Source organism: Rhipicephalus sanguineus, chromosome 5 (assembly GCF_013339695.2).
Source record: "Rhipicephalus sanguineus isolate Rsan-2018 chromosome 5, BIME_Rsan_1.4, whole genome shotgun sequence".
NCBI lineage: Eukaryota > Metazoa > Arthropoda > Arachnida > Ixodida > Ixodidae > Rhipicephalus > Rhipicephalus sanguineus.
Window position 1 is genome coordinate 160,250,168 of NC_051180.1, and position 17,742 is coordinate 160,267,909.

At 42.0% G+C, this 17,742-nt stretch overlaps 1 protein-coding gene across 1 annotated transcript in view; it reads left to right on the forward strand.

The window, feature by feature from the left end:
* The window catches only part of LOC119394388 (extended synaptotagmin-2), an 80,997-nt gene that overhangs the window by 35,816 nt on the left and 27,439 nt on the right, over positions 1 to 17,742 (forward strand). Inside the window, exons 12-14 of the mRNA XM_037661687.2 lie at positions 541 to 589; positions 3,433 to 3,522; positions 6,957 to 7,046. Coding sequence (XP_037517615.1) covers positions 541 to 589; positions 3,433 to 3,522; positions 6,957 to 7,046 — 229 coding nt within the window. The remainder of the gene's footprint in view (positions 1 to 540; positions 590 to 3,432; positions 3,523 to 6,956; positions 7,047 to 17,742) is intronic.

Consider the following 17,742-nt stretch of genomic DNA (forward strand, 5'->3'; position numbering starts at 1 on the left):
GGGAATACGAAGTGATAATTTACGCCTTTATCACTTTTCCACTTATGCATGTAGCATTCCAATAGAGTCGTTGGTTATGAACTTGCCTTGTTCCGATCTGGTATGATATCATTTAATTTTAATTTGTCATGATGGGGGGTGTCCCTTCACCTCACAGACTTGTTGTATGCATTCCTTTTTCTCATCTGCATTTTAGGTAATGCTCTTCTTGAGTACTGTAGTCAGTGTACATACACTTGTGCCTTTCTGCAGCTTACAGATAGTAGCTGTGCTTATATGTCTTTCTGAAACTCGCTTTATAAGGCACCGGGAGATGTGTTCTTCCTGTGAGTTTCTTTTGCCCACTATTTTCTCAGTGATACTGTGCAATTAAGTTTCCTTTTATACAAAGCCAGCATAAAATTTCAATGCAAATTTTATGACAGTGTATGCTGCCAACATTGTACAGAACTTCGCTTCTATGAAGGGACGTTGTGGAATGAGGTTTGGTGTTGCGTTGACTTTTCCAGTTACCTGAGTGATGTATGCATTCTGTTCCAGGGTGTCTGTTGCTGTTAGCGATATCGAGAGCCAGGGCCAAGGAGACATGGTAAACGTTTGGTGGTTCCTACTCTCACATGTGTGACACTTTGTGACGCATAATTAGGTGCCATACAAGCATAGCAAAAAATAGTAGACTTAGAACATGTATATTTGAAAGGCAGCAAGTACTAGCCTATCAATAATCTTTCAAATGAGCATAAATTAAATATAGCCTGAAATGGGGCTTGTTCGTACTTGTTGATATTGTAACATGCCGTAAAGTTCCGAGCAAGCGTCCTCCCTGTCAGCAGCTTGAAATTGCTGGCAAAGTAGAAGGGGGGGCACTTTTCCGAAACGGCACCAAAATTCAAGATGGCAGCACCAAAGTTTTCCCACCAGAAATGGGGTGCGCATGGGCTTCTGTCTCTTGTTCGGGGCATGGCACATTACAGTGACGATTCATAAACGCAAGAAGCACAAAGGCAACACAATCAGATTGTGGGAAGCGTGGCGTGGGAGCACCTGTAATGATGAGGCCACGCCACTACAACAGCTGTGGGCAACAGACATTGATCTCGAAGGCCTTGCTTTTGCTAACTACTACGTGTGTCATAGGCACCATCTTTGAATTGCAAACACAGATTTGTGAATGCCATTGTTTTGCTTGTGGGACCCTGAAAATCGTCATGGGTGTCGTGCGCCCAGTTCGGGGTGCAATCATTATGTGGGAAGGAAAAAAAAATCAGATTTTGATGACAAATTTCAGGCACAGGCACTTGGAGATCGGGCTGCACTTAGAGATTGGGCTGCTAAGCAGGTTTGGATTGGATTTAAACAGGCCAGTGTTGCCTGGTGGGAACTTGAAATTAGCAGGGAAATTGATTGGAGGGGTCACTTGCTTGGGTTGGACGCTTGCTTGTAATTTTACGTATGTGTTGAGTTCTACTGACAAGTTACTGAAGCACAGAAAGAAATGCTAGACGAAAACTATGCAGTGTGGGGTGTTCATTTTCACTGAAACATTGCTGTTTTATTTGCTGTATTTAATGTAAGACATTTTCTCCTATTGTTTTATCGCAATAGCAATTCAACAAGCACTCAAGGTGCATTCACATCATCAGCACAGCCACCACTATTGACACTGTCGTCGCTGTGGTGTTGTATCAGTGGTGCATGTGTGGCTAGCACATAAAATGTTGTCTCCAAAGATGCGAGAGGTGTTCAGTGTCTTTGGCTGCAAAAATGATGCGGCCAAATTAACACGTCATAGCTGAATCGGCAGCAGGAGTAGGGGCAGTGTTTTGCTTTTTTCTGATAGTATCAGCATTGTGCATAAAAGTGCTAGTAGATTCCTACCGAGTGCTGTGTGCATACCACGCAGTCATGTGCATAGTTGTCTGAGCCGTGCAAATCGTAAGCATCAAGCTACAAGTGTCAATAATCTATCTTTAGTCTTGTCTTGCACACTGTCGTGGTGGTGCTGCTTCTTAAAGCAGTCCTATGAGATGCCTGGTAGCTGCTGGGCTGCTGAATGTTCCTGCTGCACAGCAGTACTGCTAGTTGCCTTGCGTGGTGCATCACACGATCATGTTTGCCCACACATTTTTCAATGTAGGCCTCTTTGGGTAACACTGCCAATGCTTTATCGATTTGTCAGTAGCTCTTGTCACATAAAAATTGGTAAGGCAAATTCCCTTGGTTAAGAGTTTAGTGTCCTTTTACATAAAAAAAAAACGTTATGTACCAGGATACTTATTTGCATGAAATAGAATGCCTAAAGTGTCAGGTTACCAAACGACTAAGACGTACAGATGATTAGGAGCATATGTTCACATAGTAAGGCATAGTAAGGTTGTTCTAAAGTATGGCCAAGCTATGCCTGGGACTCATTTTTGTTGTACTTCGTCAGGTTGGCTGACGGATAGTAGCAAAATCCAGATAGTGCATTTCAAAATAGATTCAATTAGCTAAGCACCAAGTGATGTCTACCAAGGCATCTAGCTTGCGAGGCACGTAAAAGAGTAGGCGTGCACCGACCAGTGGTGCCGGCGGATTTGGAACCAATGATATGAAACGGCAAGTACTTGGTAGTGTGTTCAGTGTGAGGCAAGCGACCCACTCAGGTTCGTAGAGTTCGAAATAGCATGGGCTTTACTAAGACGCATGCCGCCTCCTATGAACAGGGAAAGAAACAAAATAAGTGAATTATTGATCGAGATGGGAAGTACTAAGAGGGCTTAGTTTGGTGGTTCCAAAGTTAGAGAAATTTATAGCAGTTGTTTATTGAACTCGGAACTACCAATATAAACTTTACCGAGGATGCGTTCGCGATCATGAAATCGGCCATTGGCCGTGTCCGTTTCACTTTACTGAGAGGAGAGCAAGCCAGTTTCGGCTGTTCGTGAATTGAAAGTGCCAATTCCGTGCACCGTGCAGTGCCACATTTGTCTGACATGTTCACAAGAGCCTCGACTACTGATTTGCAGGGAATTCTGTGTATGTTCAAAGAGGGTTGCAGGGCCCCTTTGAAGTGACCATGTGAGATAAAGACAGTTTTGTTAACCAATCACAGGCGTCGCCCAAAACAATATTTTTTTTGTTCTGCACCCTCCGCCCTATTCGTGGCGAGTCTCCCAATTTCACAAAGTTCCTAGGTTGGCAGGTATGGTAAGGCCTTTGCCAAAGCCTACACATACAGCATTTCATAATATTTTCTATGGATTGCTTTTTGTTTAGGTGAAATGAGAGCAGTGGCAAAGGTTGCAAAAGCAGCAAAGTTGTTTCAGGTGTCCATTTTTGAAAGATGGGAAGGAACTTGTGTCTACTTGACTGAAATTAGTAATTTGGTTGTCGTTGACAGTGTAACGCTGTGGTTTTGTGCGAGTGTTGCCTGTTTTCTGACGAGCACAGTGGCTGACCCTGGACGACACCAAGTCGGGCAAGATCCGCCTACGGACCTTCTGGCTGAATCTGTCCCGAAACACGGACGACCTGGCTCTGGTTAGCTTTCCTTCTTCACTCTGCTCACCTCACCCAGCGGTGCCTAGTGATGTCTAGTGATACCTGGAAGTGATCAGAAATCATTGAACGGGGAATGTCGTTGGAGCCAACGTTTTTGACCAGCAGACTTGCCGAGAAAGGCCCCTGACGTTCTTTGTTCGACGACTTCTTGTCACTTTGAGGCTCTGTTTTCCACTGAACTTGTCTCTAGTGATGCAGAGTGACTAAGTGATCGTGACGCTAGTTGCAGTTTCCTTTAAATGCAGTAAGGTCCCATGAACCTGAAGGGAGCTGGGACAGAATGTTTCATACAAGAGGAGTCTCATTTGCTGATTAAGATGTATAGGGCTGCTGCATCGAAATACAAAACCAATCAAACTAAAGGAAGTTGTTATGTTGAAGCAGCAATTTTGTTTAAACGATTTTTATTAATTTATTAAAAAATACCTTACTGGCCCCTAGAGGCATTGCATAAGGGGGGAAATGCAACAAAAAGTTAAAATATACAATAATTAAAAAACAAGAAAGAGCAATAGTATATGGAGGAATGGAAAAAAGTTGTAGTAACACATGCGGTAATGTACAGAAAAATAATGTTAAAATATGTACATAAAAGCAAACGAAACACGCAATAAAAAGATGTACTTTTCACCGTGACAGCTCATTAAACAATAAAATTTGACACAGTAAAATAGAAACAGTATAACTAAAGAACAAGTGGGACATGATTTGGGTATTACGAAAGAGTATTTAATGTGAAAGTGGGAAAAAGGCAATCACCAGAGCAATATGTGATACATTAGGTTATGTAGAAATATTTTAACAAATGCATTGGTAGAAAAAGCCGGAAACTTTGTTGATTACTATCGGAAGCTATGGCATTGGGAAGGCCGTTCCAAAGATGAATGGCTTTTGTAAGAGCAGAACAGTTACATGAATTAGTCTTCCCATAGATGCACATAAAATTGAACAGATTGTATAATTGTGAGCACCTTACCATAATGAGAAGTTTCAAGCTGCAAAACTGATGGCACTATGTTATAGTTGTATTTATGAAACACTGATAGCAGGGCGAAATTCACAGAGATTTGATTGCACTTGATGTTCACTACTTTATTAGTTGCAGGTTTTACTTACGTTCTTTCTTGTATATTGATTGTTGGTCTAGTAGAAGAAGCAGTTGCAGGTTCGTTAATTAAATGTGGCTAAAGACTGTATTATTTCCATTAGAATGTACACATATGTAAGAAATGCTGTGCGCATTATTTTATGATTGTATTTGTAGAATTATACATGAAAGCCATGTCACTATCTGTCCTACAGTATTTACAAAATTGTGGATAAAAGTTTATTGATATGAATTGTTCAGTGGAGATTATGAGATGATAACAATTTGAAATCCGGTTTACAAAACTAAAGTATTTTTATAGAAAATACAGTCCTTCTAGGGTTGTGGTATACAGTAAAAGATTGTTAATTCAAACTCAAAGGGGACTATAAAATTGTTCAAATTAAGCGGAGCTCGAATCAGCAGGCGGGCGCTACAATGAACAGACATCGCGCCACACCGTGCAGAGAAAACCCCTCTTGACTCGTTCCCGCAAATTAGGCGATACTACACATTTGTGGCAGAAGGAAAGAAGTGTTAATTTCAAGGGCTCGTTTTCTTTGTTATACACAATATTAATGAGAACTAACAGACAATAATGCCAAGGAAAGTATAGGGGATGTTTTTAGGAATAAATGTAAGGTAATTGTGAAGAAAGAAAAGTGGACGAAAAGACAGCTTGCCGCGGGCAGGGACCGAACCTGCGACCTTCGAATAACGCGTCCGATGCTCTACCAACTGAGCTACCGCGGCGGCCATCCCCCCGTCCACTTTATAGGGTATATGTATGCATTTAAACGTGGGAGCGTCAGTCAGCGCCGCCAGTAGCCATGACGGCGAGTGTGGAACACTCTTTTTCTGCCTGTTGGCGTCACGTAGCACGTGAACTTATTACGAGCTGGCAGCTGACCAATAATCCCTCGCATACTACCTGAAAGCATCAAGTCTGCCAGAACGAGACCCTCGCTATGAATGAAGGAAAGAAGTGTTAATTTCAAGGGCTCGTTTTCTTTGTTATACACAATATTAATGAGAACTAACAGACAATAATGCCAAGGAAAGTATAGGGGTATAGTATTGGAAAGTATAGTATTTGTGGCAGGTAATTTCGTAAATTAAGTTCATGCTCAAACAGCGAACAGAATTTATTGATCAGTCAGTGATACGCCAGAAACAAGCAGCGACTTACTCTCAAGTGAGCAGTGAGCCTTAATGCCAAAATATATGACGCTATTTGTGCTCCAAAACACGTTCATTTACATGGCACAGTTAACGCAATCAAAATTTAAGGTCTTTCTTTCTTAGTTTATTTACAGAACAATATTGAAATTGTTCAAGGGGACACGGCTAAAGGCAAACATTGCCTGACTGGGCCGTGCCACCCATACAGCAGTAGCAGCAGACAGACGACATTTACAACTACAAAATAATACATGGAAATCAATCGCTACGCTTGTTTTACACAGATGAAAGTAATGAGTAATTTAGGTGGTCATTCTGGGCTGATTTGTGATCATTGTGGGCCGATTTCTGCGAGGAGGGATGAAAGCCAGAGGGCTCCCAGTTCGAATTAACCGTTGTAGGTACCGACGCGTTCAAATTATCGGGAGTTTTCCCTCATAGAAATACATAAGGCTGTGCCAGGACCAGGGCGTCAGTTCGAATTAGAAGTAAGTTTGAATTAACGAAGTTTGAATTAACGAGCTTTTACTGTAGTATTCTGTAATTTTCATTACAAATTCATTACATTACAATTTTCATTACAGAAAGCTGATTGAGTTGCTCGCCATTAGTACTTCTGGTCAGCGATTGAGTTGACTGATATAATTTTAACTACTTATACACTTACTGCTAGTTTTATGAGTTGACAAACTCGTTTCTAGTGAGCAATTTTTTCATGCAGCATTATATGCAAGCAGACTTGCTCATGTATCTTGCCGCATGTTTACAGGCTATGAAATGGCTATAAAACTCGGCATAGCATTACAGTATGGGTAACTTATGTGCTAGGTGTGAGTGCTTCAGTTCCACATTATATACATTTCTAAAGTTTAGGTTAAGGTTAAAACAATTGTGCACGACCACTTTTTCGCCGAACAATTCAGCCACTAAGGTTTGACGTTCTGATATTGTTATGCTCATTTGTTTGTTCTGTCTTGTGGCCATTAGTGTCGCATGTCGTTCTTCACTAGTGTGAAGGCTTGCTGAATATGGATTACAATATACTCGTATAAGAATACATAATGCGCGGTTGCTGAGCTCTGTGTTGTGGTATGCAAAGTCAGGTTGTGATGTGTTTGTTTCCATTTGCTTTTCCATCCTGCAGCAACTGGAAGAAGTTAGGGCCATCTCGACCAAGACACCGTTGTCGTCAGCTGTGCTCATCGTATTCCTCGACTCCGCAAAGCACCTTCCGGTCAGTGATGCTTATGCTAACCCTCGACATTAATTGTAGCGCGATCAACGTCGTGCTGCTCTGATTGATAAATCTTAGCAGTGTCTCAGGATGGTGACATTCTTTGGCAACTGGGTCTGTGCCATGGGATGTTGTTACTGAACTGTAGACAGGATGACGTCACTTGACAACACTTTACCGTATAACTTCCTGTATGAAGCTGTCATAGGGAACTGCACTTAGCCCATTCTCCCCTTACCCACTTCCCGAAATGGGTCATGGTCAATCATGGACGTGGTGAGACGCGCAAAGGTCAGGGATGGAGAGTGGCTAACAACAAGACAGAGCGCTGACAACAAAAGTATACATGCATATTTGGAGCCCTTCATACTTGCCACCTGGTAGTTGGCAATCAAACGAGCCAAGAAAATGTAAACAAGGCAGAAAATCTACATCAAGTGCAAAACAAAGCATATGTCGAGATTTTTGAATACTGACTAAATGACGTCTGCGAGAGCGTGAAAAATATATTCAGTTTCTTCACTGAGTAATGTGGCATAGACGGCCAGCTAACGCACCGAAGGTCAGAAATGTGGAGAACTTAAATAATCTCCCAACTAAGCTGAACGGTATTGCAAGCAAGAATGATAAATGTTAGAGAAATGAGAGGTGCATTGACACTTTTTGCAGCTCTCCCCTCCGTGGTAGTATGGCTAGCTTGACGAGGAACAAGTTCTCTTAATTTTTACGATGACACGCCACTCTGAATTACGTACAGTTTGCCTCGGGATAATGCTCATGTAACACTATAATCCATCTTATGAAAGCAATAATTTGACATCGTATCGTCGTCTTGGGGACGTCTTGTTTTACGAGTCTCTTGGAGATCTGCAAAACAGCCATGAAGATTCAGAAATCTGACACAAGGGTAAAGCAAAATTCCTCTGTTCTTCCTAACTCTCTCTTCACATCGTGCATTCCTTAGCACTTAATCTCACCTCGGCATGCTCCTTCCTGCCTTGCTAATTGCACTTGTTTCACTAACTGCTTTTTATGTAGTATGCATATACAAGTAGTATAGCAACTTTTGGGGCAGTCTAGAAGGCACCATTTTCAAGGCTAAAATGAGGAAAAGCATTAGCAGTAAAGTAGGACATAAACATTACATAACAGTAAACGTAACAGTAACATAACAAAACATAACAGTAAAGTAGGACAGTAAAGTAGCAGTAAAGTTATCCAAAAATATAATTGAGATGAGGTATAAGCTAGAAAATTAATTGATCTTGCATTAAAGCTATATTTAGGAAGCTGTCATGGACTTTATATCAGGAGTGAACGATGCACTATGGCTCAATTTGGCTAACATTGGCTAGTTTTGGCTAACATTGGCTAGTGTACAGGCTTGAGCAATACATTGCACACACAACAGTTCCTCTTAGCGGAATTCGTCACAATTAAAAAATGACGTCTGCAACATGTTTTTAGGCGGGAAAATGCCGGACCAGTATTAAAGTTCATTCATTCATTCATTCATTCATTCATTCATTCATTCATTCATTCATTCATTCATTCATTCATTCATTCACTCATTCATTCATTCATTCATTCAAAGAGATTAGGGATAGAAAGCTGCCGTAGGAGATAGTAATTTAATAACAACCATATGCCATCACACGCTCTCTCTGTTACCATATTGTCGATTTATTCTAGAGGAACGCTAATAGGACACTAAACTGGTTTAGCCTCCTTTCAAATCCATTATTTTTGTTTCTTCCTATAAAAGAAAGAATGATCACAGGGGAAAAAAAAGGAAGAGCGAGATTACCTTTTTTTGAACTGCCCATGTCCTGAGACTGTAGCGCAGGTGCATCACTTTAAGTCGACAGATTCTCATTCATTTTTCCAATTTCGAATGGTTTTGGCATAGCATAAATGTTCAGTATTTGCTCAATTGAATATTGTTCTTTTAGATTGCTAGGTAATGATTCTTTACTCATAAACATTTAACCTAGTTGAGAAAGTTGTCGAAAGCTACAATGATGCAGCAACCTGATGTGGAAGTCTTTGGACAACATCACTGGTTACTTTAAGTACAGTAGCTGGCAATATATAAGTCAAGGTAAATAGCTAATAGTGTTCTTGCAAAAAAAAAAGCTTTCAGATTTTGCTTTCCTTGCATGTTTGAAGATCAGGTAGATGAAGTAATAGTACTCAGTGTTCAAGTAACGTGGGTCGACTGCATTTGATTTCAGAAATTTTTGGTTGAACACTGCCTGCATGATTTAGGTGATATGTGTTTTAGTGCATGTTAGCTGTAGCAGTTGGATTGCCCATCTATTATGTCGTTTTCATTATGGTGGTCCACTCCAGTGATTTGCATTTTTGTTGATGACTCTGTCATGTGCATGAGCATGTGTGCAGCATCTAATGAGCAGACTACATCACTCAATTATTGGGCACGTGCATGAATTAAATTTCACCTACAGAGAGTAGCAAGCACTTGCATTCTTTTGCTAAGATCATGTTGACCTTATCTGTGAACCACTAATTAAGAGAGAGTTTGAGAATTGGGGCCCCAAGAAGCTTGGGGACCCAAGAAGCTTGCGAGCCGCCAGGGCACATGCGTAGAACCCAAGCCACTCTTGAGCTCTTGCGCTCGCGTTGACCCAAGATGCAAAAATTGAAAACTAGCGTGGGGCCCCAAGGCGTCTTGGGTGACCAGCGAGAAGACACAGATGCAGCACGGGCCACAGCGCAGTATGGCCCGTGTCTCGCATGATTTTAATTTCGTCATGCGTGGCTGTCCGTGCGCTTGGCCCAACGCAGCCTGCGTTGGCCCAATTCTCAAACTCTGCTGATCATCAGGACGCAAGAGCAAACTGCCCAACGCAGCTTGGGGGCCCAGCGTCTTGGGTCCCCAATTCTGAAACTCTTTAATGTCTAACGAATAACTTAAATAACTGTTGGTGCACTGAATAAGAAGAAATAAAGAGCACACACACAAGAAAATATAAAAGGTTATTGCAAAATCTGTTTTTTATGTTATGGTAAGAAAATAGCCTCTAATTTTCCCTTGTGAGATAACTTTGCTTCATTCACTTTGTCTCATCTGAATGTTCTAATTGTCATTGTGTTTCATGATCAGTGTTGCCAACTCCTGAAGCCATTTCTGCCATAAATTGAGTCAAATCTAGGCAGATTTATTCAGACTCCTCATGATTTTTGTATTAAACTTTCACTTTTGTATTTCATGTAGGGATGAACTTGTGGTGTCTTTTATGCAGAATGATAGCTTATCTCATGCAGTTTGGTTTTTCTTAGCTTGTTTTAGAAGAATTTTCATTGTGCAGATATCATTAGTAAACAGAAGCATGGAAAGTTGGCGAAGTTGGTGTGCTTGCATTATGAACAGCGCAAAATAACGTACATAAAGTGGAGGGAAGTGGGAAAACAGGATGAGCGCTGACTGATTATTCTTAGAAGCATGCCGAATGATGCTGAAAATGTAGAGATAATACTACATTACCATATTTCATGCTGAAGGACAATGAGCGGTGTCAAGGAAGACGGCGTGATTTGGGACTGGCACGCTTTTAGCCATTTTCTCCACGCTCGGACATAGTGTAAATGCACTGTAACTGTGCTTTGTGCTTCTTTCTGCTTTCATGCAACGATATGTTTTTCAAAGCATTTGTTTCCACAAAACATTATGAAAGGAGAGGGATGAAAGTCCTCCATCTGAGCGGTCTGGCCCGGACCAGCAACTAGCCGGATCTCGCAATAAAGTTGTTTCATTTATTCAAGACAACCAAGCTGCATCAATAGAAGTATCTCCTATGTCTTTGAGGCATAAGAAACATTTAATTTTTTTTTTCTTTGTAGGACCTTTCATGAAAGTGATCAACGAATGCATTTGGCTTGCAACACATTCATTATTCACACAAAAAATTGTGTCTGATCCAACATGCTCTGGTCGAACTTCCAATTAATGAAGCTTTCTCTGTGAGCTTTGTTGTATCTAGATTCAAGATAAAACTTCGTCTCTCACCAAATGCTTAGAGATGCATGATTCAACGTAGACTGGCTGGAGCTCTTCCACACACATTGTGTCATGAAGGTGATGACCTTTTCTGACTGAACTTGTCTGAGAGGCCTTCTTCAGCAAGACTATAACTAAAAGTGAAGTGGAGACCAGAAGGAAGTACAGATGGATAGTGCAAACTGGAAGCGAACATAAAACCAGAAGTGCATACTTAGAAGTCACTTGACTGACTGGGTGTGGCATAACGGAGGTTAACTATGACCCACCTCCCTAAAGCTTGTGAGGTCAGGCCGGCGCATTGTGACTTATTTAATAGCAAGACAGCAGCAGAACTCATGGTCACGAGAAACCGGAGATGTTCACAAAGAAAGCTGCACTTTAGGATGTTATGAGATTGGGAATGGGAACCATTTTGCGCTTAGTCACCACAGCCACAGGAAGTGGTAAAAAAATACCGTCTACTTAGGACAGGTAGGGACCGTAGAGCCGAACCATGAGACTGAAGTAACTAGAAGAATAAGAATGGGGTGGAGCGCATTTGGCTGGCATTCTGAAATCATGAATGGTAGTTTACCACTATCCCTCAAGAGAAAGGTATATAACAGCTGCATCTTACCGGTACTTACCTACGGAGTAGAAACCTGGAGACTTACGAAGAGGGTTCAACTTAAATTGGGGATAACACAGGGAGCCATGAAAAGGAAAATGATAGGTGTAACCTTTAGGGACAAAGAGAGAGCAGAGTGGTTCAGGGAACAAACGGGGGTTAAGGACATCTTAGTGGAAACCAAGAAGAAATGGACATGGGCAGGGCATGTAGCGCATAGGCAAGATGACCACTGGTCATTAAAGGGGCCCTGCAACACTTTTCCAAGTAACCATTGAATGGCTTCATTAAAGGAGTTTATTGCCCTATGAATCGACCACCGCAAAAAATTTTAGAATCCGTCAAATAAGAGCAAAGTTCGAGATTTGTGGCACGCTGTTATTGCTTTCTCTCTTCTCTCGTACGGACGAGCGCGTTGGACGCTAAGTGGGGAGGAATGGCACAGGGGAAAGAAGTTGCGTCACGTGCACGTCATGACTTTGAGCACTTTTTTCTTCTTCCAACACGCAGCTTACTTTCAGTGTAACTGCGAGCACGGGCACGTGGCGGCCTCCCGCGGTTGCAGCAGTAACTACGCAGCTCATGATTCTGAAATCAGCCAATGGCCGTGAATTTGGGTATATGGCACGGTCATTTGGGTATATGGCATCATTTGTAGAAAGAAGAGGGAACAATTTCTAGCTGACTTTGAAAGTTAATTGTAAATTCCAGGCCGCGTGCTGCGCTATATTGTTTGGCTCGCGTGTTCTGAGGAGCTTCGACTACTGATCAGCAGCGTTTTCTGACCATGCTGAAAAAGTGTTGCAGGGCCCCTTTAAGAGAACCGGCTAGATTCCAAGAGAAGGCAAGCATGTGAGGGGAAGGCAGAAAGTTAGGTGGGCAGATGAGATTAAGAAGTTTGCGTGGATAACATGGTCGCAGCATGCACAGGACCGGGTTGATTGCCAAAACATAGGAGAGGGCTTTGCCCTGCAGTGGGCGTAGTCAGGCTGATGAGGATGATGAGAAACCACAGCCTTCTAGGCTAGCGTAAAGTTTAGGAGTTTCCCTTGTGAAAACTTGATTATCCTCTTTTCCCTAAACAGTGCTCAGAATGTACAACCACAGGGAATATATTCTCAGGGTTGGCAACACTGCTCTCGAATTCACATACCTGTGTGTGTGTTCTATTCGTTTGAGTGTGTATTGTTTTTCAGTGTGTAATGGCCGTGTTTGTGAATCACTGCCTTGGCCCCCGCAGAATGTCAATTTGATACCTCAGACTTCCACATTCCCGAGGAATCGGTTTGCCAAGACTCGCGTAAGTGCGTTGTCCACGAAGTGAGTAAGGCCGTGAGACAGAAGCGTGCTTCGTGTTGTCGTCGTCACGGTGCTTTCGTGTGGGGGCTTGCGGTGCCTAGTTTCGTAGAGTTGGTGCAGTCCAGTGTTTCGTTTGGTGCTTGAGGGTGAGCTTGCCGTTGTGTCTGGTGCTCTGTGACGCAGTATCGTATCCAAAAAGAAAAAAAAACCTACTTTCTTGCGGAGCTTGTCTTTTGCTGTTGCTGTCACACTCATCTCCTTTTCTGCATTCTCATATGTACATATGTACGCTATTTGTTCTTCATTCATTATGAGAATGGTGACATAAAATTCTTGGTGCTTTTTGTTGTTTTTAAATTTGTATTTGTAGTAGGCATGTGCGAATGTTTGAGCACTTCAAATATTCGAAGGAATATTACAGTATTCAAATTGGCTTTGACACGAATTTAAGTTATTCGAAATTTCGAAGGACTTATTCAAAATGAACGAATAGGCATATATAAAGCGCATGTAACTTCCCTGTAAAGGTGGTTTCACTGAAGTGGAGGGGTACTATGCCGGGAATACACCTATCCAGGCAAGATCCGTGAAGCCTCACTTCAAGGTTAAATGAACATATTACCCTCACATCGATTCATCGTTTTTTAGCTTAAAAGCTTGTTATATCAGATTTTATGCTCTTAGTAAATTTAAAAACACAACATATTTTACAGGTTATCACTTGCATTATACCGCAAGTGAAATCCTGCTACTATTTAAAGTTGCTTCCACTTCACTTTGAACCAAAAACAATGACATTTGCGCATGCCTTGTTTCAGTTTTAATAAATATTTTGCAGGTTAGTTGGGTCATGACAATTGTGCTAATTTTTTTTTACAATATGTGATGTATACTATTTGAATTCGATATGAAATTATTCGACCAAATCACTATTCACTTTGAACCTAAAATTTACAATTTGCACATGCCTAATTCATAGTCATCTTATTCCTAAGGCCATTACAGAAAGAATAATGCATTCTTAGCTTATGGTGCAGTGTGCAAATCACGACCTACTATACTCCTGACCTGCCCAGATGTCCCCTCTCCAGCGCCCACGTTCTAGTTCATACCTCCTGCCGCTAGGGATGTAACCTACGAGCGTTGTGGCGCTAGTCAGCACCTGTTCGTTGACGTCAGCTTTAGCGCTCGGGATGATGTTTCGCCAGCGCAGAGCGCTCATATCATGTAATTATTATTCATAAATGCAAAATACTTTGGAAATAAAAATACGGAAAGTGAATTAGAACTTTTTTTGCATTTAAAAGGACACAGCCGTCCTACACTATGCAAGTCTACGGCTTCTCAGGTTAGTCAACCAGTGCGCAGTAAATACTTAACCGCACAGAATAGCTTACTTAACCCTCGGTCTAAGTTTGCAGAAACAGTCACATAATGTCGGCAGTTCGTCACAAAATACAGGCGTTCTTACTCCAGCGCCGTCCAAACGGTCGCAGAGTAGCAGACGAACAGGTTATAGGAAGCGCCACCTACGGCAAACGGTTGAACGAGAGCGGGGACGCGCGCTCCCATAGGACCCCCGATATCTGGGCAGGTCAGGAGTACAGTAGGTCGTGGTGCAAATAACCTAACATAACAGTGCAGTTAAAATGATAATTTGTATTAGTTTTATAACGATAATAAATCTCACATTACTAGAATTTTTAGCAAGCATGGTGTTCTCTTGACTCACTACATTTGGCCAATGTGATCAATAAAATCAATCTAAGCATGCACTGTAATCTGTGAGTGTGTTGGCCTATTAACACTGTGCATGTGACTTGCATGCTGCTTTTTGATTGTTCCAAACATTTGCTTTCTTCTTTTCTTATTAAGAGAGGTCTTTTGTGCTTCACTCGACTAACACATTAGACTGATAAAAGCCTTCTTTGGAAGGTCTAATATTGTTACTAATTGCATAATAAGAGGTCGATTACTACAAAAGAAAATATAGGCAAGGAACTTTTATTTTGAAGGGACTGACAACCAATTTTTCTGGACCTAGTTTTTTTTTATAGCACAACGGAAAACTCCCTCTCAGTAGTGGTTAAACTTACAGCAATTGATTCCAAAAGTGCATGGATATTTTTTAAGCATAATTTTTTTGATCTGAGAAGCCTCTAAGAAAATTTATATTCCCCACTCTAGCAACACTAAAAAGCAACAATGATAGTCCTCCACGTAAACTGTTCTTTACGCTCAGCGTTCTTCTTTCCCAGGAGTGAGTGCAGCTGTCATTAACTACCTCCATTTTGACATTCTCAACCGTTTTTGAATATAAAAAGCAGGTAGAATAAGTTTTCCGAACAATGTTCCTTTACTGCCTCGCGAGCCAGGCACTCCTGGCGATTCTTCAACTCGTCGGCAGTTGCCGTTAGTCCCTTAGCTAGCAACTTTCCTGCTCATGAGCATCAAATCATACGTCAAGTGAAGGCAGCGCCACTGTTCTGCTCACTATAAACCAAGGCTTATCTGCACATTTGAAGTTAGAAAACATTATAACGCAAAAAAAAGTATGCTGCTTTTCAACACTAATATAGACACCATTAACCATGTATACCAGTAAAAGGTCATGTGATTGCACTCATGCATCTTCGCTTTTTTGCTGTGTGGGGTGCCAAAAGTCATTTTTCGCAGCTCAAGTGAAGAAATAAAAATATAAATCCACGTCTAATGAGAAAAACAGGGATCGTTTTAGCTAATATTATAGACGATCTTTCCATTCTAGGGATTATCTGAATTCGTGTTCTGAGTGGTTGTGTATCCCTTTAAAAAGTTTTGCTATGAAACCACGTTATTGGTACGTTAGTGAGGTGTCATTCAATTTTGTGTTTTGGCATTTGCGTCATCCTGACACAAATCTCGAAACTTGCCAAGGTCACTCTTCAGCTCCTGTGGATGATGATTTAGGTAATCTTTACTAAAGAAAACGAAATAACTGATCCTGAACAGATGGCGTCAAATTTGTGGCGTTATGGCAGGCTGATGGAAGAAGGTCGTGTGACTACTGGTCCTTGACTTGCTTGTATTATTTCTGGCTTAATGAAGGCCTTCTCTCACTTTAAAATTGACTCTTTCTGGTAAAGTAATTGATGAATATCTCTCAATGTATTTTCTCTTTAGTGCCTCTTTAAAGGGGCCCTGCAACACTTTTCCAAATAACCGTCAAATGGCTTCGTTAATGGAGTTATTGCCTCACGAATCAACCGCCACAAAAATTTTTAGAATCCGCCAAGTACGAGCAGAGTTACAGAGATTTGTCGCACACTGTAATTGCTTTCTCTCTTCTCTCGTCCCGACAAGTGCGGTGGAAGCTGAGCTGGGTGGGATGGCGCGGGGTAAAGAAGTTCCGTCACATGCGCATCATGACCTTGAGCACTTTTTCTTTTTTTTCTTTGAACACGCGGCCCACAGTCAGTGTGATCACAAGCGCGCGTGTGGGCACGTGGCGGCCTCTTGCGGCGGCCTACGTAACCTTGCAGCTCACGACGCTCAGATCAGCCAATGGCCATGAATTTGGGTATATGGTGCGGTCATTTGGGTGTAGAGCACTGCACGGGCTCGGGCCTACCCGAAAACCCGAGCCCGGCCCGGCCCGTGGGCCGGGCTGGGCCGGGTAAAGTAGTTCTCACGGCAGGCCCGGGCCGGGCTCGGGCCTGAAGCTCCGGGCTTAGGGCCAGGCCCGGGTTTGAGGTGGCGGGCTCGGGTCGGGCCGGGCTTGGACTTTCCTGGGTTCATAAATGGACGCTATAGTGAAGTACTGAATCGGTTTAGACTGATAAAGTGAACTCTAAGAACTCGAATGTCATTCATTTCACCATCATAAGTTTATTATCAGACGAGAAAATCAAGGTCAAAATTCCATTTTTTAAATTTCGCGTCGAAATCTCCGAGCCTGACGTCACAGATTTCAAACTGTATTTGTCGTATTTGGGGACATTGGCTCAATAAAATTTCCTTAAACTTGGTAAGTTAAGTCTATGGCCCCCTCAAAGGTCAGTGTACTTCATTTCTGTGATTAGGAACTACGTAGGCCCCATTAGACGCCGTCAGAATCTAAGGTGTCACGGTGTCTGCTGCGCGAATTTAAAGGGACCGTCGCCACCCGCATTTACCTTTTCGCACGTTTTCTCACTTACCAAGAGTCTTGTCCCGGCGAGCGTGGTGTTTTAGGAATCGCAAAAGAGTAGTTTACTGATAACAGAGAAATTGTTTTTCTTTCTAGTGTCTCGTCAAGTTTGTTCCACATACGTTGCGCATACATACAGATGTTTCACATTTTGTTCCGAAAAAAACGCTTTTTTCTGTGGGGCAAGCTTTATGGAGAAATTTTATTAGAGTCAGGGGCGTAGCCAGAAATTTTTTTCGGGGGGGGGGGGGGAAGCGGTCCGACCATACTTTATGTATGTTCGTGTGTGCGTTTGTATGTGTGCGTGTATTATACACATGCAAAATTTAAAAAATCTCGGGGGTCGTTTGAACCCCCCCATCCTCCCCCCACCTTCTGGCTACGCCCCTGTTTAGAGACAAGTACTGAACTTCTTTCGCTCCTTGCATATGGGGCTACTTGATTTATCTGGAATGGCCGAACTAAAGGTAGATATACCAGACGCTTATATAGTTAACATGTCGTTATTCAGTGCTTTATTTATATTCATTACCATCTTATATCCCAAATGTTATCCTGTAATGGCAGTAATAAATGTATTATAAAAAATATATACCTG